The sequence below is a fragment of the Pituophis catenifer genome, unplaced genomic scaffold, assembly GCF_029215685.1.
Source record: "Pituophis catenifer annectens isolate HBS135680 unplaced genomic scaffold, rPitCat1.0.hap2 SCAF_6, whole genome shotgun sequence".
Classification (NCBI taxonomy): domain Eukaryota; kingdom Metazoa; phylum Chordata; class Lepidosauria; order Squamata; family Colubridae; genus Pituophis; species Pituophis catenifer.
Window position 1 is genome coordinate 54,214,146 of NW_027256886.1, and position 27,638 is coordinate 54,241,783.

Sequence of the window (27,638 nt, forward strand, 5' to 3'; positions counted from 1 at the left end):
GTTAAATGTTTTTACCCTGTACTTGTTCTGGGAAATCCGGGGAGGGGGGTGGGGGTTGGGATGGGAGGGGGGAAGGGAGGGGGAATATATATATATATATATATATATATATATATATGAATGATTGATTTTTTGTTTAAGATGTATGTTGACTGTGAAATAAAAGTTTTTTTTAAAAAAAATTAAAATTAAACAAAACAAAAGCAGAGCGGGCTCAACAATCTACAGTTTCCATGTTGACAAGAATAGATACTCTACCTCCCCAGGCCTTCTGTGCCAAAAGTTTCTACTCCTAGCAGGATCCAATAAAACTACTGTTGATTTTGTAGTTAGGAAGGATATAGCAAGGACAGTACTTGGGTACAATGTAATCAATGCTGAATAATATTGATTAGCTTTGTGGGCAACCCTTTAATATGACTATCATTCAAGTTAATGTTCCAATCACTGATGCAGAAGAAGAGGAGGTTAATGACGTCTATGATCAAGTTCAATTCAAAATCAGCAGAATATGCAAGCAAGAGATACTATGTGTGATTGATAATGGAATACCAAATTTGGAAATATGAAAGGGGAAAATATAGTTGGATTGTATGGTTTAGGAGAATGAAATGGCAGAAGATCAGCTTATCAAATTCTGCCATTCCAATGATTTCTTCGTAGCTAACACTTTTCTTCAAACAACAAAAATGATGCCACTATAATGGACATCACCAGATAGGTATGCAGAAATCAAATTGACTATATTACTGTTAAAAGGAGGCAAAGGAGCTCCATTATAGCATGAAAGACATGGCCAGGTGCTGACTGTGGAAGAAATCATAAACTGCTCATGTGCAAACTCTAAATTAAGCTAAAGAGGAAGAAAGTTTACACACTATGACCTTGAACATATACTCACTATTTTCAGGGAGAACATCAGGACACACTTTGATGTGCTAAACTTCATTGACAAAGAGCCAGAGATACTATAGAATGAACTTTAAAAAGGCCTTAAGGATGAATGTGAAAATAAATTAAAGAAAAGAAAGCAAACTGGATGTCAGAAAAAACTCTGGAAATTGCCAAGAAGAGAAGTCAAGGCCTTAGAACTTGATAATGAACATATCAAAGTGTGGATTGCTTTTGCCTTTTAGGATCAACCATTAACAGTAAAGGAACAAGCAGTTGAGAAATACCCTGCAGATTAGCACTTGGTACAGGTGCCATAAAGCGCTTGGAGAAAATATACAAATATCATAATGTGTCTTAAGCTACAGAGATCAGAATTGCTTCCTGTGACACTCTATGGAAGTGAAAGTTGAACTTTGAAGAAGCAGAATAGGAAGAACATTGATGCTTTCGAATTTTGGGGTTGTAGAAGACTCCTGAAAATCCTTTGGAAATTAGGAATAGGCAATGTATAATAAAACCTTTGCTTGTGATCCTTTATTTTAGAAAATTCTGAGTACTGTCAAAATCTAATATTCACATTTTCATTTGGGTATTTCTCATTAATGCAAAAAATTGGCCCATTATTATTTTTCTAAAACTGATATTTCAGTCTTATTCCTGATAGATGATGGTTGTGTGTGTGTGTGTGTGTGTGTGTGTGTGTGTGTGTGTGTGTGTGTGTGTTGGTGGGAGATATACAGTGAACTGTTGGGAAATTGATAACCTCACATATATATTTTTTTACCATTATCTACTTCACGGGTGTCAAACTCACCACATCACATTGTCATCACATGATGTTTCATGACGTTTTTCCTCTTTGCAGAGCTGCAGTGGGCATGGCCTCCGTGTGACACATCAAGCTCGAGGGCTGCCAGTTTGACACCCCTGATTATTTCTACTTTCATTTACCCCAATAGCAGTACTTCTTTAATTACTTCTTTAAAGAGGTGTTTTTCATAGCTGTTTCAAAACCAGCTACGATCTAAAAGTTGATCCACACTTTGTCGAGGACCTAGGAGTACTCACTTCAAAAGATCTAAGTCCCAGCGCTCACTGTAACATCATTGCAAAAAAGGCATTAAGAGTTGTCAATCTCATTTTACAAAGTTTTCTCTCTGGTAACACTATACTTCAAACTAGGGCATATAAAACCTTTGCCAGACCTATACTTGCCTACTGTTCACCTGCCTGGAATCCACACTGTATTTCAAACATCAATACATTAGAGAGGGTTCAGATATATTTTACTAGAAGAGTACTCAAATCTTCTGCTCGAAATAGAATTCCCTATACCACCAGACTTGATATTTTAGGCCTGGATACCCTCGAACTATGCCATCTGCATTCCGACCTATGCTTAGGTCATAAGATTATTTACCAAAAAGTCCTACCTGTAAATGGGTACTTTAATTTCAACCATAATAACACAAGAGCTATCAATAGATTCAAACTCAATGTAATTCGCTCTAAACTTGATTGTAGGAAATATGACTTCTGCAGTAGAGTAGTACCTGATCCTGTTGTTAGTCTCGCTAATCTCCATACCTTTTACCTTAAACTATCTACCGTGGACCTTTCATGTTTCTTAAGTGGTCCCTAAGGGGGCCTGTATAAGCGCACCAGCGTGCCTACCGTCCCTGTCTTACTGTCCTCATTTATATGTAATCATTCTATGTGTTTATGGCTGTTTTGCCTATTTATATCCTTTTATTTGTGCCAATTTTTTTCATGTGTCCGTGTCTATGTCTATACTGATACTTGTTTCCTTGTACTTGTTGATAGATAAATAAATAAATAAAATAAAATAAATGTATTTGAGATGGAAAGAGGACTCCTTTTTCTTATCCCCTTCATTCTATCTTGTCCACCTCTAAACTAATGTACATTATCCTTGAGAGAAGCAGAGTTGCAGTAGCTTGCTGATCATGACCATCTGTGTATATTAGAGGTTATATTGTAACTGGCCTCTAAATGTACTCAAATGCTCAGTTCAACCAAAGAGAGACAATTTTGAGAACGATCAAAGTGGGAATTTTAATAAACAATGTTTTCAATGCTGTTGAAAATATTGTTTATTAAAATCATGTTGGTTGCTGCTGGCAGCAGCTGTGCAATATAATGGGTGAGTAGTTAGACTATTCTACATTATTTTGCATTATTAGTAATTTTCATATCCTTGAATGAGTCCGTGAAACAGGAGACAATGAATCATTGTTCGTCTTGAGAAGATTCAGCCATTTCAGCACACTTAATCTTTTTCTTCCTCGAATTTTAGATAAGCAAAGAGAATTAAAAGGCAGATGTCCAAGGCGAAATGACTTAGTCAAACAGATTAGCTTTCACCAAAGGTGCACATAAAAATGGTGGGCAGGCATTGCTTAGCCTATCCCGCCCCCACCCACCCCCCCGACATTTCACAAATGGCAATAGCCATTTGTCAAAAGCAAAAGAGGAAGGCCATATTAGATGCCAATATTTATTAGAAGAAATATACTATTCCATGCACACTTGCTGTTCTGATTGCATATTCCTTTCTTCCTGATGACAAACAATATTAGATTTTATTTATTTGTATCCCACCTTTATTGTTTTTATAAATAACTCACGGCAGCAAATGTATTCAATGCAATATCCTCCTCCTATTTTCTCCACAACTTCAACTCTGTGAGGTGAGTTAGACTGAGAGAGAGTGACTGACCCAAGGTCACCCAGCTGATCTTCATGGCTAAGGTGGGAACTCACAGTCTTCTGCTTTCTAGCCTAATGCCTTAAGATGAAATTTTTAACTGTTTTCAAATGTTTTAAACGTTTTTAATTGGTAAATGAGTTTTAATTGGGCCAAATTTATATATCTTTTAATTGTTTTTAATATTTGTTCTGCATGTTTTTTAATCTGGCTGTACACCGCCCTGAGTCCTCAGGGAGAAGGGCGGTATAGAAATCCAATATAAAATAAAATAAATAAATAAATAAACCACCAAACCGAACTGGTTTTCATGCTGAACTGCTACAGTAGTTAGGCAATCCAAAACCAAAGCTTCCATATGCCAGAGAAACTTTCCATTTATTAGGGTTGGAACAATTCTCCTTATGTATCCACTTTTTTTTTTTTTTTGCTATCATAGCGTTATGCTTGCTAAAATAAATTTGCAATAGGCATTCTCTAAATATAATACTTTCCACCATTCCTGCATCCTGTAACTCATGATTAGAAAAAATACATTGAAGTGGATTATATTTCCTACTTTGATATTGCTGGCACTTTAAGGGCATGGTCAATTACTCAATCTTCACTTTTTTGAAAGCAGCTGCTCTAGAAGTTTTAATCTAAGAAGCTCTTGCTTTTTAAGAAAAATGGATGAATGTGAGAAGATCAAACTATACAAGTGGCTAAAATAAACTCACTGTTCATCGACGTATAAGAATCATCATACCTATGCATCTCTTCTATCAAGAATCTCCAATTTCATAGTGTCTCTAATTTTAATTTTTAAATTAAAATGTTTAGATATTGCATACAATTGTAAGAATTCTCAGGCCAGAACAGTACATATTATAAAAGATAAAACTAACAAAGGAAATATAGTAAACAGTACTTGAAAATATTAGAGCAGCAATAAGTGTGGTATAAGAGCATATTTTTCAAGGCTAAGTTATAACTTTTTAAGTTCTAAATGCAAGGGTAAACCAATCTTCAGTTTCTATTGAAAAGCTTATTATGTTGATGCCATTGTGGGTTTCCAGGGGAAGGGGTTTCCAGAGTCAGAGTGTTGAGACAGAAAAAGCTTCCCCCCCACCAAACCTTGTCCAAAATCTCTGATACAATCTAGAGGTTATGAGGCCAATTCCATCTCCAACAAGAAGCTATTGTTGATATAATAATCAAAAGCTGCTGAGAGATCTGAAGGACCAAAAAAAATTGCACAGACCTTCTCCCAAATTATACAGCTTATTGCTTCCTGAGGTTCAACAGACGGAGACTATTGGTCATTTTAAGCCAGTTTTAAACTATATTTTATGATGAATGCACTTAGTTGGCTTTATTGGGCTGTATATTTGTTTTCAACTTAATCAGATATCACAGATACATTTTAGGTATGTGTTTGTTTCCCTTACACCCAACAAAACAAATGGAAAGCTAATAATTGTAGAAATGTTAAATAATGATCATGTTTTTTTCATAATAATTTTATTAAATGTTATTAAAAATACATGTAAAAATAAACAAGAAGAAAGATAAAGAGGAAACAGAAATAGAGGTGTAGAAAGGTATAAAGAAAACAAAACCAAACATATATTCAAATAATGCTTCCCGACAACTTCGTACAACAATATAACACATTGAATTATTTGATTAACACTATGATACTGTTTCCATTTCCCCCCCAAAAAAAGTTTTTTTTTCTTTTTCAAATTTTAATGATCAACAAAACAATTTGATTCCCCCCCCCCATCTTCTACAAAAAGTCTACAAAGAGGACTTCCAGTTGTAGATAAATTCATTTGGTGACTTTTCTCTGACAAGAGCCATTAATCTAGCCATCACTGCCAGTTCCATTATCTTTACTAACCATTCCTCTATTGTAAATTTCTCAAAGTCTTTTTAAAATAACTCAACGCAGCAAACATATCCAGCATGCCTTTCCTCCTTCTATTTTCCCCACAACAACCATCTTGTGAAGTGGGTTGGATTGAGACAGCGTTACTGACTCAAAGTCACCCAGTTGGCTTTCATTGACTAAGGCGAGACTTGAACTCACAGTCTCCCTCTTTGTAGCCTGGAATCTTAACCATTAAACCAAATTATCTTTCCATAGCTAAAGTAACTTGAGCATGCTAAAGTTATATTGCTGCCATATATAAAAGTAAAAAAATCTGATTTTTCCAGTACTTTTTATCCATTAACTCTAACAGAAAGGTGTCTGGTCTGAGTTGTGTATTAATTTCCAATTTTGTTTCAGTTTAATTATTAATTTCACTCTGATATTGCTTAGCTATTCTGCAACAAATAATAGAAGTGTTAAAGAACTAACATAACATAACATAAAAACATAATTGAAATAACGTAATTTCAGTGGGCCTAAAAACATGCAGTAATTCTTTTTCCTATTTTGCAAAATCTGCAAAAACAATTCAGACAAATATTTTGATGCAAATATTTGTATGAAAACATTTGTGTGTGTATGGAATTCTGCATTAAAAGGGGGGGAAAATTCTGTCATATGTTTGTGGAAAACCCTTTTTACTGGGTTTTGTGGGCAACACTGTAGCATAGTTCACTGTAAGACATAGGAACGTTATTTGCAATACTTTCTTGGAATGGTTCCATCCTGAATAAAATTCTGAATGAAGGGAGATATAACAAAAAGAAAAAAAAAACTGTTGGATATGCAAAACAAAGTTTGTCTAAAACCAAACAATGACATTTTATATGTAAAGATGGGAAATGATTTTCACTTGCTTCTAAGAAATATAACTGACAAGCAAGAGAAATTAAACTGGCAAGATTTAAATAGCAATTGAAAAGAATGTTGTGGTCAGATCTTGATTGCATCTATATTTTAATTAATTAGACCAGAGTCATATGCATCAAAGCTGCAATTACTCCAGGGACTTTTTTGAAGATTTGTCAGAGTTTCCATTCTAAAATTCTGTATTATAAAACGATGCTAGACAGTTTTGAATTATGCAATTGAACGAATGAAAGAAAAACCCTTTCTTTTTCTGTAGAACTAACTGGAAGTGTTTGCAATTTAATATACAAGCTCTGGCAAATGATTAACTCTACAAATAGGTAATGGTCTTCAGTATTGTGATAGAAAATTGAACATTGATGAGATTTATTTAAATGCAAATGTTCATAAAAGCTTCTTTTGGAATTTGCTTTCTGCACCAGTACAGTAGTGGTGGTATGTCCCACAATGGCATAATTACTATCTTTTTTAATCCAAACTTTATATAAACCTATGTAAAATAATAGACTGTTCTTCTTGGTGTGAAAAGTGTGCCTCTCTCTTCATCATGCACACATATTTTTATGTGCATATACACTTCCATCCCAAAGGTAACGCGTTGCCTCACATATCTATAGCATAAATTTGCGTAGCAATGAAAATAATGGACCCTACAGATCCCTTGCTCATGTTTTGCAGTCACAGGGTTCTTTTTCCAATACCCGATTCAGTGGGCTCCCATACTCCAGAGGACACATCCAGCCTCCCTGGCCTTTTTTGAGTCAGACACCTGCAGACTCTTGGGTAATAGTCCCAGTTTGTTCTGTTTTACTATCAGGAGTGAGCTCCTCCAATTCTCCTTTTCCCTTGGGTTGCTTTCAGTTTCCTATTTGGATTAGAAAACTGTAACTCTACTCACTTCCATAATCATAATCATAATCATAAGTTTATTTGTCAAGCATATATAAGATAACAGATAAAAGTATAAACATAATTTGAATACATGAAAAGAGTAAGTAAAAAAGGAATATTAGGACAGGGACAGTAGACACACTGGTGCACTTATGCATGCCCCTTACAGATCTCTTAGGAATGGGGTGAGGTCAACAGTAGACAGTTTAAGGTTAAAGTTTTGGTGGTTTGGGGAAGAAACTACAGAGACAGGTAGTGCATTCCAGGCATTGAGCACTCTGATACTGAAGTTCCAGAACCTTTCTACATCCATTCTTCTCCAAACTGGCATACCAACAACCACAACCACACCACCACAACACCACCACAACACCACGCAACTGTTCCTGCTGTCGTCGTCCTCCTCCTCCTCCTCCTCCTCCTCCTCCTCCTCCTCCTCCTCCTCCTCCTCCTCCTCCTCCTTCTCCTCCTTCTTTCCCTTCACTTTAGGTGCTGGATCTGGGTTATTTCCATATACCATTAAACAGAATGTCAGTCTTGTTGCTCCTCAAAAATGCCATAAAATATTCAGTGATTTTTCTCATGATTGGCCTCTGACCAAGTTGAAGGAAAAGTGCTGAAGGCCTTTTTCTCCTTTGCTACTTGAATCACATTTCTTATTGTATTTTATAAAAGATACCAAATTTTATAAGCCAGTTTTCTGGGATTTAAACTAGTACCAAAATCAACTAACTGTTACACTGAATATCTAGGCAATGTTATTCTCCAGGCATGTTTGCTTGGGAGATTGGGAACACATATTTTTGTTATGTAATTGAGTGATACAATTGACAGACCATTAAGTTAGTATCAACTTTTAGCAACCACAGAGATCATTTTACGGCCTGTGGGTCACTTCGGCTGTCCCTGTCTGTCCCGTGCTGGTGACAGCAGGGGAGTAGGAGCAACAAGAGGTTGGACAGTGGTGAGGAATGATTATGTTGGGGGGGGAAGGGGTTTGCAGGGGCTGAGCCAATGGCAGTGGCCCTTCACAACTGTCCCAGTTTTTCACAAGGGCCCCTAATCAACCTGCTCTGGTTGTCCTCTTTCATTCCACTTCATTCCTCTGGTTGCCCTCTTTCATTCCACTTCATTCTACTTTTCTCAACATTACAGACTTTTCAATAAAGCCATGACTTCATACAAAGTGTTCTGAATATGATAATTTGAGGTGCATCATTTCTGCCCTGAAGGTTATCTCTCCTGGATCCACCACATTGGATTGATTTGGTCTGAGGACTATGTGTTGGGTTTTTAAGTTATCCACAGTATTATTATCCCACCCTTAGTTCAAAAGCATCAATACTTTTTCAACCTTTTGATTTTCCTCAAGATCCAACTTTTGTTTCTATAAAGTACACAGGGAAAACCGTATATATCACTATGTAATAAGATTATCATCACATTCTCACTGTATGAAATAAATATTGAGATATTTTGTGAGGAATAGAGAGGGAGAAGACAAGCTATAAGTGCACTTTTGAAGGACTTGAAAGACCAGGTTAGGGACAGAATGTCATGGAGAAATATTTCTATATGGTTATTCAGACTCAGGATTGACATTATGTCACATAATTTACCAATTGTGGGGAAATTATTTGTCCCTTTTTGGTAGGTTTTTTTAAAAAAAATGAAAGTTTATTATGAATAGGTTCTCACAATAACTGTAACGCAAAAGATTGTATAGCAAGATTTAGTCCACTGGCTGCATTGGCTTGGAGAGTAAGGGAAAATGGCATTTGTTTATTAGATTGAAACCAGATACTAAGACTAGATTATTCTCCTTGCAAATAAAGAGAAATTAACATCAACACTAATTATTCACTCCATATTGGCGTTGAGACATCTTTCAAAATCATTTTGCATTAAAACATAAAGATGTGTATTTCAAAGAAAATCAAAAGTCAAAATCTTGCCAGGTGTGCTTGAGCCTTAAAATTGCTAAAGTAGCTTTTTGGATTCCGGCCATGTTTATACAGTGGGTGTTCTGCAAGGAATAATGAGCACTGAGCTTAAATTTCTTTGAGAAGTGAATACCGAGATGATCCTTTGTGCTTAAACTTTATCAGTACGCAAAATGAACTCTTGCTATCCTCTCTTAGTGACTTCACTTGCAATGGTTGAGGTTCTAGCTACACCTCTTAGTCTAACATTTAATGGCAGCATATGCAATGTTTATTGATTCAAATCAAACAGTGGATAAGTCCTTTTTAAAGAGTCTCCAGAATAGTATTTGAAGGGAAACAGCTTTCATCCTTTTAAAAGCTAGGTGGATCAGTGCATGTCATTATTGTATTTAAATGGAGGCAGCTACGTTTGAATGTTTAACTCATCTCCATAAAAGCAGCTGTAAATTTGCTTGTGAACTTGACAAATCAAAGTGCAAGTGGATTGCTGTGTGTGACAAGCTTACCTTTCTGAGGCAGAAAGGCTACTCAGGACTGGGTGAGTTTTGAACAAATGGATACAGCCAGTTGATGGCCAATTGATACCTCAAAGCCTCTCAGTCATGATACCATGTAGGTCTCAATTGTCATTTTATCATCAGACTTACTTGTTTTTCTTCAGTCTCATATTTCAACACAAATTTTAACAATAACATGTTCATTAGCACATAATTCTATTTCTAACACAGTGTTACTTTGTTCGTAACCATAAAAGTCTTTATTTATATATCAAATTTCTATGTTGCCCATCTCACCTAAGTGATTTTGGGCAGTTTACAATAAAAATCCACTTTAAATCTTTCTAAAAACCATTGACATGAAATCTTCTTTTCATTTGATTTTACAATCCGTTAAGAAAATTCTAATACATCATGGTAAGTTAACAATTTATATTTACTTGTCATTTCTCATCTATAAAATGCTTCCTGGGCAGAAAGCTACAAAGGAGTTGTCAAGCAAAAATCTACGTTTATATTTATTCCACACTCTTCAAGTATAGCTGGTCTAATAATGATTTTTAAACTACATTCACCTTAGCTACCATTCCATTGGTACTGGTGCCATCCAAATCTCAAATTATGGCCTTATAGAACCAATAACCTTCTATTCCTTAACAAAATCCATCCAAACTGAACAACAGATAACAAAATATGATTCCAAGTCTTATCATCTTCTTTGCTTTGCAACTTGTTGCACTTTATGTTTAACTCAAGTTCTTCCTCCCTCCATACAAATTTGGATATATCTTCTGCCATTGTTTAAATGGTACATCAATTTTCAAAATAAGTATTGTCTGGAACAAAATAACAATCTAGTTAAAACATTGACTTTAATCAGAGAAATTCTACCAACATGACAATTGTAATTTGTCCCATTTTGACATATCTTTTTTAAAAATTTCATTCTATGTCTTCACATAATTATTTTGAAATAACATGCTATTCTTATTTGTTACAGTGTTACCGAAGTATTTTCAAGATTAATCTTGAAACTTGCTAATGCATCAAATTCAAACCTCATCTCATGTCTCAAGTACTTTGTATGTGAAGTCCTTTTCAGTTTTTCAAATGGTCCTTCAAAAAAGATGAGGGATAAAAATATATTTCTTAGCATCAGGAATATCTCTTATTAACACTTAAAATGTGAAGTGCCTTTGGAACAATTCTCTGTATACTTACTTCATAAACATGTATTTTCCAGCAAATTACTCATGGGCCTGATATACATCATCCCAGAACTATAGACCATTGTATTTACTTCATTTTACCTTCCTTTTAAGCACGAAGACTTTGAAATCATTTTGTGCTTCTTAAAAGACAGCAGGAATTATGGATTTGTTAAAAAAAAAAGATTGCCACCAAGATCATTCTGTTCTGATAAATTAACGTTGCCAAGGATTTGATGATTTAGAATGCCTGCTTTTGCATTTATCTCAGTTTATTTTTAATATGCCTTTTTTCAGGCTTGCCGTCATTACCATTACCAGAAGCTCCTTTGAATATGAAGAAATTCAGGGCACTTTTTAAAAAGGCTACAGCACTTAAAAAAAAAAAAACATGGTATAGTAGAAGTGAAGGGCTATCAAAATAGAACAATGCCCACTGGAGTATTCTGTTATTGCAGTCCAGATGCTTCAGCAGCAGATGTCAAGTTGTACAAGTCTTTCAGTGGTGTTTTGATGATACATTGTTTTTTTTCTCTCCTATATCCAGATTTCCCAGGACATCTGGAACTGTGTTCTAAATCTTGTAGACCAGTGGTTCTCAACCCTTTCTTCACCACAGACCCCACCCTTTAAATATCTTTTGTGGCCCACAGACCATGCTCCCAACCCCCCCAAAACTTAAATCAAGATTTAAATCATTTCTTCAAATCTTTGCAGACCCCCTGGGATAACATTTTGCCCCCAGGAGTCCGTGGACCACAGGTTGAGAAGCATTGCTGTAGACCAGAGATATTAAACTCGCGGCCCTCGGTCCAGATGCATCATGTGCTGCCTTTGCCTACGTCCGGTTTAACAAAGGGGAAAAAGGTCACGATACTACATGTGATGACATGAGTTTGATACCCCTGCTGTAGGCCATTATTGCTGCACTTTCTATACTCCAGTCTCAGCCCATGAAATATTTAAAACATGGACCATTATTTTAAAGAACCAACTATTCACTAAACATGGATCAGTTTTAGGTGCTAAAAAAAATGCCCATGTAATCTCATCCTAGTGTTGACTTTCTTTCAAGGAAAACAAGGCATATCATAGCAATTATAATTTTGCTTATTTACTGGTAGTTCTATTCTGTTGCAGCATCTCAATAGCACTAGAGCACAGTTGGTAGAATATCAGGTACAGGTCATCCTCGACTTATGGCCACAATTGAGTCCCAAATTTCTGTTGTTAAGTGAGACGTTTGTTAAGAGACTTTTGCCCCATTTTATGACATTTCTTGGCACAGTTGTTAAATGAATCACTGAAGTTGTTAAATTAGTAATCTCATCTGGTTTCCCCATTGACTTTGCTTGTCAGAAACTTCGCAAACAATGATCACATGACCCCAGACACAGGACCCGTCATAACTATGAGCCAGTTCCAACCATCTGAATTTTGATCACATGTCCATTGGGATGTTGCAAAGGTTGTATGTGAAAAATGGTCATAAGTCACTTTATTCAGTGCTGCTTTAACTTTGAATGGTCATTAAATGAACTGTTCTAAATCAAGGACTAACTGTACTACACACATTTGTAGATGGTGGAAAAGCATTTGGAAGGCATAATGCATTGTACTGTTGCAAGTAGCTATAAAGGACTCTAAGGTTTTCTGACTACTGGAAACCCTTCTGAGATAGCTTTCCTGTCTTGTTTCTCAGATTTCAACAGGTTTCATCCGTACACTTTTAAGCCTGTTTTTGCAATTGTAAGAGCCAGAAACAATGCATTTTTCCTTTTCCTTTAATGGGAAAAAATAAAGTAAAATCAAAATTATTGGAATGTGTTTAATTAAATCCCATACTAATTTCTCTGCAACCAGGGTATGATCTCTAGTAAAACTGACTGACTTCTATACCATACCTTTATGAATTTTTAAATTTGCATCATTATAACTGGTTTGAACTTTTTAAGGTTAAAAAAAAGTTAAATCATACACCCAGCCTTCCCAAACTGGACCAGATGTAAAAAGCACTCCTGTGTTTCACTTTCCTTCCTTCTCTTCTTATTTCCTCCAGAGAGAGATTATTACAGTTTATGTGACAAGCAACCAATAGGAAGATTTCTCTTTCGGCAGTTCTGCGAGACTCGCCTGGAGCTGGAATGCTGTATTAAGTTTCTTGATTCGGTGGTAAGTTGGTTTTTCTTAATGCTACAAGAGTTGATTGTAACCTGTGGGTCTCTCTGTGCAGGTACAGAGTTTTCCTTCATTTTTTTGTTCTTCCATAGATTGTACCTGCATAGCTTTTGTAGTTCCATTGTTAAACTGTCTCCTCTATCTCCATGCTTGTGTATATGTATATTTCTGTTTTCATGTTTACTTGTGTCTGAATACGTATCAGCAATGTATAAAAGTATAAAGTATAAACATAATTTGAATACATGAAAAGAGTAAAAAGGAATATTAGGACAATATTAGGCACACTGGTGCACTTATGCACTTATGCACGTAGTCCTCAATTTACCACCACAAATGAGCCCAAACTTTATGTCGTTAAGTGAAAAGTTTGTTAAGTGAATTTGTCCCTTTTACGACTTTTCTTGCCACATTTGTTAAGTGAATTACTGCAGTTGTTAAATTAGTAACTGGTTGTTAAGTGAATCTGGGTTCTCCATTGATTTTCCTTGTCAGAAGGTCACAAAATGGCTCCTGAACACTGCAACCGTTATAAATGTGAGTCAGTTGTCAAGCATCTGAATGTGAATCATATGACCATTGGGATACTCAATGGTCGTAAGTGTGAAAAATGGTCATAGGTCACTATTTTCAGTGCAGTTGTAACTTCGAACAATCACTAAATGAACTGTTGTAAGTCGAGGACTACCTGTTATATTGCACTTATTGATTTGATTTCTGTCAAAGCCTTTAGTCCTTCATGCTCAATATACAACTGAGGAGCTATCTCTTCCCAATGGGACTAGCCTGGCCCTCTTGCTCCAGCGGCAGAGGCCTACTTCCGATCCCATCTGGCAAAGAGTTTCAGCTGAGGGGGTTCAGAAGAAAAGCCTTTTTCTACTGTGGTTCCTGAGAAAGCAAATCAAAATAATTCAGCAGAATTTGAAAGCAATTGAAAAGCAAATTTTTTTTTCGTAATTTTTCAATGGCTGGTCACTGAGTGATAATGTTGTCGAATAACTGTGCATAATTTGGCTAATATGTACCTATATAGCATTACCTGTGGGACACTGATTAAAGCACACTCAGTCTTGGAGTAAACTAAAACACTAAACAGAGTAGAATTTACTCAAGCAAATAAATGTAGCATTCAGAGAGTTCAAACCAGAAGTCGTCCATTGATTAGCTGTTCTGTGAATTCTGTTGGTAGCCTTAGGCAAGTCTCAGTCTATTTAGCTGAGCCACTCTCTTAAAGGTAAATGCTTTGCAGTTTGTTGGATTACTGAAATAGTGTCTGTCAGTGTTTTTCAAATGTGGCAACTTTAAGATGGGTAGACTTCAACTCCCAGAATTCCCCAGCCAGCTGGCTGGGGAATTCTGGGAGTTGAAGTCTACCCATCTTAAGGTTGCACAGTTCAGAAACACTGGTGTATATGAAACTTCGATACAGCACAATATAAACATCACTATTCCTTCATTCTATTGTGAGTACTAATATTGCCATTATCCAGACAGCCAGAAGACCATTATATCCTCCCATAAATCATTACATGGACAGGAAATCCAAGCATTCTAGAATACCTTTTAGGTTTATGACTTACAAAGTAACATACACGCACACCCATATATACACATGGACACTGTATTAGAGCATGAACTTTCTCAAAATGACACTGTGGCACTATGAAACATCATAGTGGAGGGATCAAATGGCAGTGGTCCTGGTGACTCAGATTGGATCCTCCAAAAAGAACAATATTTAGTCCAGTTAGGTAAAGAACATTTTAGCAGGTTCATCATCCTCTTCCCACCCCCTCCCACCCCCCATTTTTTTTAATGAAATACTTCTGCTTTGGGAGGAATTGGGGAAGAGGACTATTGCAGAATGTTTCTATTTTGGTTGTTCCAGAATAGCTTTTATTTCTTCATAAAATCTCTGGATATTGAATGATACGCTACATGAAACAACCTTTTGAAGCCAGTTTATATAACATAAACCCTTGTGGGTTGTTATTTTTTTTTAATCATCTGGAAGAAAAGACAATAAGGCAAAGTTACATTACATGTCATGGGAGTTTCCCAACCAAAATGGGTTGAACCTGAGGAGAAATTTTGATGGAGTCTGCCATATTCTGCTGTTAAGACTACAAAATATCTGAACAAATGCACTTTATCAAGTTTGTGAATTTATTCCTTTATAGACTTAGACTTAGAATAACTTAATTGTCACTTTGAATATACACTAATCAGCATACATTGAAATGAAATTTAGTTGCATACAGCTCTCAAAGGGCCTCCACCTCCAATATACACTACTAAATAGTATAGTTTCTAGGATTAATTAGTCCCACTTTAGATATGAAAGCCAGCTGTGTGACTTTCTCTCTCAGCCCACTCACCTCACAGAATTGTTGTTGTGGAGAAAATAGAAGGAAGAAGTAGTAGTAGTAGATGTGTCTGCCAGTTTGGGTTATTTATAAAAATAATAAAGGCGGAATTAAAACATCCAAAATAAATAATAATAATTAAGCAATTCTTAGAGGAAACTATTCACTTTTTTCTAAAGTAATATATCTTTTCAAGTGATAAATAAATAGAAAATGTGGCAAAGGGAAATATACTGAGCCATAATGGTTAGGACCAGAATTGTGTTGGATTAAGTCATAAAAACATGTCAAGGGCTGTTCTTCTGCCTCTGTGTATAGAAATGCATAGAAACTAAAGTAGAAATATTTCCTCTTTAGATTAAAAATATTTTGTATATCAGCAGGACTTCAGCTTCCTTGCCACATGCTATTCTCTCTTTGCAGCAGTCATGAATTGTGTCAGTTGAAGATAAGACTCCAGCTTTTCTAAGCTTTTTTTAAAAAATAGCTCTTTTATGCATATGATTTTTAATCTTTGAAATGAGTTCCAAAGGGTGATAATGGTGGGATGATGGAAAAAGCATCATTAAGATGCTATAAACATTCTTGTCTATTGGTGCTTTGAAGGGGAACATGACCTGTGGCCTGATAAAATCTAAATGGATAAGAAATTTTATGAAAGAACACTGCAAGTCTCTTTGTACTGACTTTTATGGGTATTTAATTGCTTCATCCTCTTGCATTTAATAGGAATGGAAGGGTCATAGTCATGTCTATTTTAACAGTCATGTGTTTCTTATCTAAAGCATGCTTATCGTGCTGTATGAAAGTTTATTTCATAGTGGCTATTTAGTAAGGGAAATGTAATTGTACTGCTGATTTCTAAAATATTCTGAGATAATATTATGATAAGAATGGCTTGTTCATCGTAGGTCCGTTTTTGAGGTGATGTAAAAAAAAGCGCACCTCATTTGCAGTGGACTGAAATGCTCTGGGGAATAGAGGAACAGTTTTACTCTGCCACCAAGAACATTTTCATGGTCTGAAATGAAGGTGATATGATATTCTAAGGACATTGTTCGGACCATCAACTGTTCAGGTAGTCATGAGAGTTCTCTTTGGCAAAATCAGGAATCTAATTCTCCTGAATGTTTTTCACATAATGCATTTTTTATAAACCTGAATCGGTCGATGGAGGAGGAATAATTTCATTTCTATTCTTCTTCTTGTACCATATGTACACTGAGAGCATATACACCTAAGACAAATTCCTTGTGTGTCCAATCACACTTGGCTAATAAAGAATTCTAATTCTAATATCTGTCTTCGGATATTGGCGATCCTATTTTTATCAACAGACACACGAAAAAGTTCTGCTGAGTTTTGTCCAAACCAGTCCCTTAGATTTTGAAGCCATGATGCTCTCCATCTGCCGGGACCTCGTTTGCCTTCAATCTTTCCTTATAGGATTAAGTGAAGTATGCTGTATTTTTCTGGGTGTTGTATCACATGTCCAAAATATTCTAACTTTCGCTTTTTTATGGTTTTGATGGTTTCCCTTGGCTTTCCCAGGCAGCTTATCACCTCCTCATTTCTGATTTTGTCAACCCAACTTCTTATACGTAACAGCCGCCTGTAAATCTACATTTCAAATGCTTCTAGTGGCTTTTTGTCAGAGACCAACTCTCTATTCCGTAGAGCAGGATAGAAAAGATGTAGCATCTGACAAGCCTGATTTTCAATCTTAGGCTTATGTCGTGACTGCAGAAGACCTTTTTCATTTTGAAGAATGCAGTTCGAGTTTTCTCTATCCTTGTTTTGACTTCAGTGGCCTTCATTTCGATATTGACTTATTTCTGGAAGTGCTGCGCATTTTAAAGAATCTAAGTAAAATATTTGAAGGAGTAGTGTGTGCATTAGTGCACATGAAATGCCTTTCATCAAATCACTTTGAAGAGGCAGCTTCAGAAGGTTTGTCCCAGTTGCTTTGTCCTTCTTCCCATGTGATCTGATGACAGAAACAGCTTTAGATTTGAATACAAAGTGTGTATTTCCTCTTTGAAAAAGCAGTGAGGATCTTAGATCTTCATTAATGAATTACATTAATTTCATGAACTGTGGAGTGCCCTAGATGTAGTTTATGAAGATGAAAAAACAAAATCTTTAAAACTCTTTTTGAACATTATAAATCCTGAGATGTTTGTTGATTCCTAGATAGTAAGATCAGTAATGCCTGGAAGATGAAATAAATGTGTCTGTTGGGAGGATGGACAAAGAATGGCACGTTCATACAGACATAATCACGCAAATGTCACAATTTCCATACCTGAATCAGACATCCTTATGCTAATACTTAATTGTGGCATTTGTGAGGTTGCATCATTGTCATCAATTTGGTATCACAGTGGTTTGATTTGGACACCACTGTGAAGTCCTGAACATCTTGAGGATACCAAGTTGAAGGATGGACTTCTAGATCAATAATTTTTTTTGAAGGGATGTAGAAAAGGAATGTGTGGATCCAGATTGGACTGGGGGAAATGTTTTTAAAACAATTTTCTCCATGTTTACAAATCTTAATTTTTCTGAATATTTGCTTCTTAAATATGTCCTAGATTCAAATCAGCCGTTAGTAAATTTAATAAGAATTGCTACCATGTTTCCTAAAAGCTGAAATTATTCTCATAAAGATGATTCAGCATGAATTCTGTAGGGCAAAGTTGTCAAATTTGCATTTAGATGTATAGAAATAAATTAATTATTTGAAATATAGTAAGTTAAAGAACAGTTTCAAGACTTCTGCTATTCTTTTTACATATACTTTTTAAATAAAACTTTGGACACCTTTTCAAAAGAAGATGCCTTCAAATAGTGAACTGCCCTTTTTAAAATAGGTCTGTAGCATTGGTGGGAAAATCTCTACCCACAAAAGCACTAGATTGCTAAAAGTGCTGGTTCACCATTTAAAACAATTAATTATCAAATATGATTTATTATATTATGTCATACCACATTGAATGTATATTTTTGCAGAGCCAAAGTTCATTGTCTGTCATTAAGAAGTAATTGGCTTGGCATTTATCTGGGAGACTCTAACCTTTGAGAATCCTTTTCACACATCCATGGAATTATAACCATGTTTAGACTGAAAATATCAAAACTACATCAGTTTAACTAATTTAAATATTAACATATAAATACACACATGAATGAACATATGCAGATAGGATAAACTGGTTCCCCTTTAATATGGATCCTGGCTAGTTTGAGAGGTTCCACTTGGGTCTTCATTTCTAGCTTTTTTCTGTCTACCTAAGTTTGTTCCAAAATTTCAGCAGACAGTTGACCTTTAAGGCTGAAGAGTATTTTGAGAGTGCATGTCTCATCAGGTAGAGTTTTTCATAGTGCAAGCTACCTGATCCTTCTTGTATAGAGATATGGCATCTCTATACAAATTCAAAACAGTTGAAAAGTATATTTATTGTTATTATGGTCCTTCCTCATATATACCTTTATGCATGATGAGGAGCAAAGAAATACAGGGGTTTGTAAAATATTTTATACCGTTATACAGATCTGTTCCTTTATCATGGGTGTATTTGAGGGGACCAATGTTTGTGCTATGTGGTTTTTATTTACAACCACCGAAAAAGTATATCAATATTTATACATAGTATATGAATACATGAGCATTCATATTTATGCATGTGAAAAATATGAAGCACAATTTATCATTTTGCATCTTTTTTCTAGGTAGAATATGAAGTACTTCCAGATGACAAATTGGGAGAGAAAGGCAAAGAAATTGTGATGAAATATCTCATCCCAGGGGTAAGGAACACTTGAAATCTTTTATGTTGCTGTTATGTCTAATGAATATTTTCTCAATAGTATTAAGCTCTGCAACAAATGTTTTAAAAATTATCTGTGGGACTATCCAGGATTGATTATGCTTGGTTGGACATCTCTATTCCACATGTACCATCAACAGATGCTGTACCAGTAAGTCATTTTAGCCTGGCGTTGTCTTTCAGGTGCTGTGTTTGTATACAGTTTGTATATATATGTGCAGAATCTGAAAAGTAGGCTTTTTCTAACATTTAACGTATGACAGAGCTAAAAGAAATGAGGATGTTTCAAGTAGACATAAAATATTTCTTCAAAGCAATTTTCAACAGAATCACATATCTTCTGCTGTGTAGAACTCCTTGTTGAGACAAATTGAAGTCAGTACCTACAGAGTTAAACAATAATGTATGTTGTTGAAGCCCAGGTATTTCACAGTGATAAAATTTATCTGAACATTATAATAAGAAGCAAAAGACCTTGGAACATTCATAACAAATTTAATTTAGCTGCAATCCCATTATAGATATATTTTCATGTGCAAAACGAGGCTGAATTCTCTGTCAGTGGTTCTCTCCACTTTCACAGAAGAAAATTTAATAATTCCTATAAAAGTAGGTTCCAGTTTATTTCATGCTCTTCTCTGTGAAATTAACTGCTGTCAATAAGCTAGCCATTTTATCTAGAAATAGGTAATCTAATTAGTATGGTAGGGTTATTTTTCTGAACAATAATTAAGTTATTAATAAAATGGTGGTCTTCCAATGTAGTCTGCAGAATTTAGATTTATTTTCATCCCTTTTGGTATTTTCATCTAGTGGCACAACTGTCCTTTCCCCGTGTACTCACTACTATTCAGCTACGCACAGGTCAGTGCATTCATCATTCCTATGCAAGACTGTATCCATGTAAACACAGCCTGGGAAACAGTCAGTAAATGAGAAAGTAGTAGACTATTTAAGTCTCCTTCTTAAAGAAAATATTTCCTACTTTTTAAATGTTAGCTTACAAATGAAGATGATATTTCTAATCACAAAAAGCTTTGTTTGAGCTTCCTGGGGAAAGTTTCCTATTCAAATACACCGCTTTTCATTTCATAGCCACATATGAGTTCTAGCAGTTACTTTTCCTCAAGACTGAAGCAATGGCTTTGTCACCATCATCCTTTTCAGTTCAGATGCTCCCTTTCATCTTGTATGAAGGGGTCATTATACTTAAACTGGGTTCAAATAATTAAGAGACATTTGAGCATTAGTCAACTTGGCTTAGATCTTGATACTTGTAACGAAATATACGTGTGAATCTGTACCCATTAGGTGGCAATCTCAGCAGAACACAGATTCTTATGAGTTAGTTTGATATTAGCAAATGGACTATTTGTTATTTTCATTTGCTTGTAGCTTCAGTGTCAGAAGCAGTGGACCAAGGAAGTGCTAAGCCTTAGATACCTGGAATCTCTAAGCTTTCTCAACTATGACTTGGGTCTATGAGCATTGCTTAAATTCCTTTTCAGTAAAAGACATGCCTGGCCCATGGAACAACATTATATCTCTTTTAAGAACATATTATTCAGAGCTGTGGTGGTTCAGTAGTTAGAATGTAGTACTGCAGGCTAATTCACTGCTCACTCCAGGAGTTCGATTCTAAGCAGCTCAAGGTTGACTCAGTCTTCCATCCTTCCGAGGTTGGTAAAATGAGGACCCAAATTGTTGGGGGAAATATGCTGACTCTGTAAACCGCTTAGAGAGGGCTGTAAAGTACTGTAAAGTGGTATATAAGTGCTATTGCTAAATTGCTAAAAAATCCTAAATGTTACTATTATCCATTCATTATGAGAACCAGAAACGAAAACCTATTTCTTTTTTAAACTAGACTGTTTTTTATTTTGAGAACCTGAAAGCTAACATAAGGAACAGACTAATTTGTGCAAAAAGACCATTGTATCCTTTTCTCTTAAAACTTAAGATAGCATGCATTTAGTATCATTGTCCAGTAGGACCGGTTTCTTTTAAATTTTGAGAATAAATGTTTGAAAACTTTTGTTTACTAAAAATCCGGATGAGTGTTTAAATATCTAGGGTATTGTCTCTTCTCTATATATAATGTAATGTAGTCAGCTTGGCCCAATATGTCATGAAAAGAGCAACTTTTCTCAGCCTCAATTCTCAGGCTGAAGCAGACTTCAGGGATAAATTCCCAGCTGAGTAAAGAAAAGTGATGTTCCTTGTATTTGCAAGAGACACTGAGAGTATATTTCATTCTTCTCTGTAACAGAGAAGCAATATTTCTGAACAACTCTCTTTAAATAAACCAAAGGAATTTCCATTTATATTGTAAAGATTTATTTTTTAAAAAAAAATAATAATAATATTAATAATAATAATTTTATTTCTATACTGCCCTTCTCCTGAACGACTCAGGACGGTGTACAGCCAATTTAAAAACACAAGACACAACAATGATTAAAAATTAAAATAATTAAATAGATTTGGCCGGTTTAAAACCCCAAAAATTTAAAATACCCCAATTTAAAATTATTATATTGATAGCCCGGCCTGGAAGAACAACAGGGTCTTCAGTGCGCAGCGAAACACCCGGAGGTTGGTGATCTTACGTATTTCCGGGGGCAGTTCATTCTACAGGGCAGGGGCTCCCACAGAGAAGGCCCTCCCCCTGGGTGTCGCCAGCCGACATAACTTGGCTGATGGCACCCTGAGGAGAGCCTCTCTGTGGGAGCGGACTGGTTGGTGGGAGGCTATTGGTGGCAGAAGACGGTCTCGAAGGTACCGGGTCCTATGCCATGGAGCGCTTTAAAGATGGTAACCAACACCTTGAATCGCACCCGGAAGACCACTGGGAGCCAGTGCAGCTCGCGCAGGAGGGGTGTCACGCGGGCACAACGAGTTGCGCCCATAACCACCCACGCGGCCGCATTCTGGACCAGTTGGAGCCTCCGAGTGCTCTTCAAGGGGAGCCCCATGTAGAGAGCATTACAATAGTCCAGCCGGGAGGTGACAAGGGCATGAGTGACCGTGCGCAAGGCGTCCCGGTCCAGAAAGGACTGCAACTGGCGGATCAGGCGAACCTGATAAAAGGCCCCCCTGGTCACGGCTGTCATATGTTCTTCTAAAGACAGCCGTGCATACAGGAGGACACCCAGATTGTGAGCCCTCTCTGTGGGGGGCAAAGATTCACCCCCAATAGTCAGCGATGGCATCTGCTGACTATATCGGGACGCCGACAGCCACAGCCACTCGGTCTTGGACGGGTTGAGTCTGAGCCTTTTCCTCCCCATCCAGACCCGCACGGCCTCCAGGCAGCGAGACATCACATCAAGGGCATCATTGGGGTGGTCTGGGGTGGAGATGTACAGCTGAGTATCATCAGCGTACAGATAACACTTCACCCCAAAACCACGGATGATCTCACCCAGCGGCTTCACATAAATGTTGAACAGAAGAGGCGAGAGGACCGACCCTTGCGGCACTCCCCATGCGAGATGCCTCGAGGTCGACCTCTGCCCCCCTGCCAACACGAACTGCGAGCGGTCGGAGAGGAAGGAGGAGAACCACCGCAGAACGGTGCCCCCTATTCCTAACCCTCTCAACCGCTGCAGCATGATACCATGGTCGATGGTATCAAAAGCCGCTGAGAGATCTAATAGGACTAGGACAGAGGAGCAACCCCTGTCCCAAGCCCTCCAGAGATCATCCACCAACGCGACCAATGCCGTTTCTGTGCTGTGCCCCTGCCTGAAGCCCGACTGGTATGGGTCTAGATAGATAGCTTCATCCAGGTGCCCGGGCAGTTGTCATGCCACCACACTCTCAACAACCTTCACCACGAAACGAAGGTTGGAGACCAGACGATAGTTAGCTAATTCAGCCGGGTCCAGGGAAGGCTTCTTGAGGAGGGGCCTCACCACCGTCTCTTTCAAGGCAGCGGGAAAGGCACCCTCACTCAGAGAAAAAAGAAGAAAACTGTTGCATTTGAAATTCATTGCAAATATTTGGTTCAAATCTTTTATGTCATATATTAATAACATCAGTGTAGTCATGTTAAGCAGTAAGCCAGCTGTCTCATGTAGCAGTAGTATTTTTGGAGAGAAAGTTTACTTCTCAACAAAAAATTCACATAACACTCAGTTGTCTTATGCCTATAAAAGCACGTACACAAAACAGACACTCTGCATGAAGCATAGAAATGGTTTCTGCACTAAAATGACCCAAATATTACATCTTCTGGAAAATTATATCCAAGACCTTAGAAGAATGAAGTGACAGTTCCCGGCTATGTTTGAAAATTCATATCTATGGTACCCAAGTACCACTAAAAAAAACTACATAAATAAATTCAATACATTTATAAATAAATACAAGCCTCTTTTATTCCATGAACTGATTGAATTGTTCTGCTGCAAATAAAAAAAAAGTTTCAAATGATCCTGATTCCAGTGACATATTCATGAATGAGAAATTCTGCCTGAACCAGTTTTCTCATTAACACCATTCCCTGTTGCTGTAGCTTAAGGCCTTAGTGCATAGGAAATGAAATGGTGCATAGAATAAAACACACAGAATTGTGATACTTCAAGTAAGTAAGAACCCTGATAACGCAACATTCATGAACTCTGAGTGGCTATAGTGAAAGTAGGATATTGGCAAGAAGAGCCTTTCTCAAAAGAAGACTCTTAAAGTCAGCTAATACAGAAGAAGCACCTGGCTGGAAAACAAATATTGATAGCGAAGAATTATAGTCTTATGGTTGCCAAGTTTAGGATAATTAAAGGAATCAAGATTTGACCCTCCAGAACATTATAGTATTGTCTAGCAGCAGGGCTCACTGCATTACAAAATCACCTGAGGACATTGAATCACCCAGCAAGCTTCAACCAAGCTTGACTCAGAAAACCTACAAGGTTAGCTATGACTCCTACAGTAGTCAATAGCTTGCCCCGGAACAGGAAGCTCAAATTCAAAGCCCAAGAGAGGGTATAAATAACCCTCTCTCTCAACTCCATGTGTTCAGCTGCACAAGGACAATGTGTTTGATGGTTCTGCTTCACCATTAAACCATCTTTCCAATCAGCCTCCATGTTTGCAGTGTCTTTCTCTCCACTTGGAACTGAACCAGATGGATATTTCTTCCAACAGTATGTTGCCTTTACTTGTTCCTCAGATCCAAAACCACCATTTCTTTTCCAATCAAATCAGAGCTCATGATCTTCTCTCCTGCCATCATTATTTGTGTTCCTTTCTAAGCTGTTTTACAAAATCGATTAGAAATTTGAGTTAAGATGCTCCCTGTCTACCGTTCCGTACAGACTCAGAAAGGTACTAAACACTGCTAAATAGAACATTAGTATCAGTTGTTACTGCCATCAAAGTTCTTTTCAGTTATTGAACAACTGCATCAGTTTTATGATCTGAATACCTATTTGCTATCTTCTCTGGGGGGGGGGGGACATAACCGTGGAAACTTTGGAAGGTGAACAGGACAAGAATATCACCTTAATCTAGCCCAGTGTTTCTCAACCTTGGAAGCTTGAAGATGGGTGAACTTCAACTCCCAGAATCCTCCAGCCAGTGTTGGGAGATTGAAGTCCACCCATCTTCAAGCTACCAAGATTGAGAAACACTGATCTAGCCAGAAGTGGGAAGGGGGAATGTTAGAGAAAATTTATTTCTCTATAACTGTGACTATTAATGGCTTTTGGAATGGACAGATACATAAACCAATCAGACGGCAGCTAATATGTTTGAATCTCCCGAGTCCTACCCTAACTGTGATAGTTAGCAGTATAAAAGGAGATTCTTGTCAGAAACACTTTGCTCTTCGATCTTCACTCGTCTTAGCTATTTGGTCTTAGGTCTTAACTCTTCTAGGATCTTCCGTTAAACAACTGTGAGCAGTTTGGAAGTCTGTTAGAAGAGCAGTTCTGGTGGTTTATAATAATATTTTTTCTGAGGAAAAATAGTCATAGATAACATAGCTTAGAGAGAATAGATATAGATATATAGCTGACAGGATAATTAATCATAGTAACTTAAGTGCTGTTTATTAATTGTATAGATATTGTTATGTTTTTATTATGTAAATAAAAACATTTACTCTTAAATGATTTAAAGACTCATTTGTTAAAGTAAAAATTCATAGAGACAAAGGTCCACAGTTCATTGATTTTATTAACCTCCACAACAGGGAAGAACAACAAATTGTCCCCTTTGCTTTTTAAAACAAGCGATGAAAGAGGGAGCTCCCACTCTTACAAAGAAGAACACTGCTAAAGTTTATATGAACACATTCTTTCTCTTTGGAATTGTTAAAATATGGAAAAAAATGAATTTGTTACCTAACAAGTTATCTTTTCTGGATCGTCTAATGAACATGACTGCCCAGAAATGTGAACTGGTTTATCAGAAATAATACTGTAATTATATTGAGCAAAGTGAGGGAAATGCAGCAATGCTATACTATTGAAAAGGGTGATCCAAGGTCCTGGAGACACACATTGAATTCTGCAGGCTAACTGGTAGTTCCAACCTAACATGACACAGTTTGCATAGTTTCCAGATCTGTTGCTGTGTCTTGGCGGTAGTCCATGCTACATGAGTTAAGGAGAGCCTGGCGTTTCAATTGCTTTTCTTAATCATTAATGCAAATTAAGTGATGGCATCAGTGGCAGGATTCAAATTTTTTTACTACCGGTTCTGTAGGCATGGCTTGGTGAGCGTGACGTGGCTTGGTGGGCGTGGCAGGGGAAGGATACTGTAAAATCTCCATTCTCACCCCACTCCAGGAGAAGGTTACTGCAAAATCCTCATTTCCTCCCAATCAGTTGGGACTTGGGAGGCAGAGAATAGATGGGAGCAGGGCCAGGCAGAGGTGGTGTTTACTGGTTCTCCAAATTATCAAAATTTCCGCTACCGGTTCTCCAGAACTGGTCAGAACCTGCTGAATACCACCTCTGGATGGCATGCAAAAGAGGCAGTTCTGGCTCACAGAAAATGTGTTAGCTCTCATTGGGTCTAAGCCCTAAACAAGGCCTAAGTACTACTTATTAATTCTATAGAAAAGTTTCTATAATAGTTGTAATGGTAAAGACATCCTTGATCTTGTTGGAAGAAAAGTTCTTGGATCAAATATGAACCGGGTCACAAATAACACACCAGGTAGCTGTTTGAAAAGGAAGATAGCTTTATTCAACAGCTTAACATGGAGTATAGCAATTGAAGGTAGGCCACAAAGTTATAACACTAAGAGTGGTAATATTTATAGTAATAAAGAACTTTGATTGTGAGGCATGTCAAATATGTAAATTGAAGCGTTCCTATCCTGGGACTTGTGAAGTCTGAAAAGGAAGGTTGTTCTTTGCCCTATGGGATGTATGGATCTTTTCCTGTTTGTGGAATTTTATGAGGGATGGAGTGCACTATTGTCATGAAAGTTTTTCCCCTTATCTTGAGGGGATTCCATTTTATGTTTGTTTACCAGTGTCAGCTGATAGAAATGCTTAATTGGTAAAGTACCAATTATAGCCCAAGCATCAATGTGGGTGATAAAAGTTTAAGCAGTTTCTTTGTATCTTTATTTCGTACTTTCTTTCTATCTTTATTTGAGTTTGCCTGTAGATCGGATGTTATGGTATCCCATCCATGCCTTACTAGTATGGGGAATGTTGCTTAGATCTGTAACTTTTCTTCTTTCTATCATTCAGCTGCTCAGAATGCATGATGGGTTAGGAGTTTCCCATTATAGTTTGGGAGACCCAAAAAACCATAAGGTACCTACCTTGCTAGTAGGAAGGTAGTTCTGAATGGCAAAGGAACAACTCAAGATGATGTATATTGATAAACTGTTTTTCCCATAATTATTTTTCCTCAAATGCTTGCTGCTTCTTCACACATACTCTGCAAGTGGCCAAACATTGAACTGTCTTTTTCTTCATATAAAATATAGACTGTTGTGAACAAAATAGTCCTGTAATCTTAACTGAGGATGAGAATGAAAAAAAAATTGTTCTACTACAATTTCAAAGCAATCCCAATGAACTTTAGCTAGATTGAATTAGTCATACTTTATAGTTAAGACCTTAGTACCTGAGCTAAGATTTTATATTTATAAATATATTTTATAGTTATATTTCTATATTAAATATTTTATATTTCTATATAGCTCCTTGGGCATTTGTTCTTAAGATTGTGATTTAGAGAAACTGCTATGAAAGGGGAAAGGGGAAAAGTCTAATCAGCCATAGGGTAGGAAACATTTCTTTTCTAATTCCTATCCTTTCAAATGAATGTGTGTCTCAACTCTT

General features: G+C 36.8%; 1 protein-coding gene across 1 annotated transcript in view; it reads left to right on the plus strand.

The window, feature by feature from the left end:
* The window catches only part of GRK5 (G protein-coupled receptor kinase 5), a 93,505-nt gene that overhangs the window by 21,345 nt on the left and 44,522 nt on the right, over positions 1-27,638 (plus strand). The window contains exons 2-3 of the mRNA XM_070944871.1: positions 13,012-13,124; positions 19,229-19,306. Coding sequence (XP_070800972.1) covers positions 13,012-13,124; positions 19,229-19,306 — 191 coding nt within the window. The remainder of the gene's footprint in view (positions 1-13,011; positions 13,125-19,228; positions 19,307-27,638) is intronic.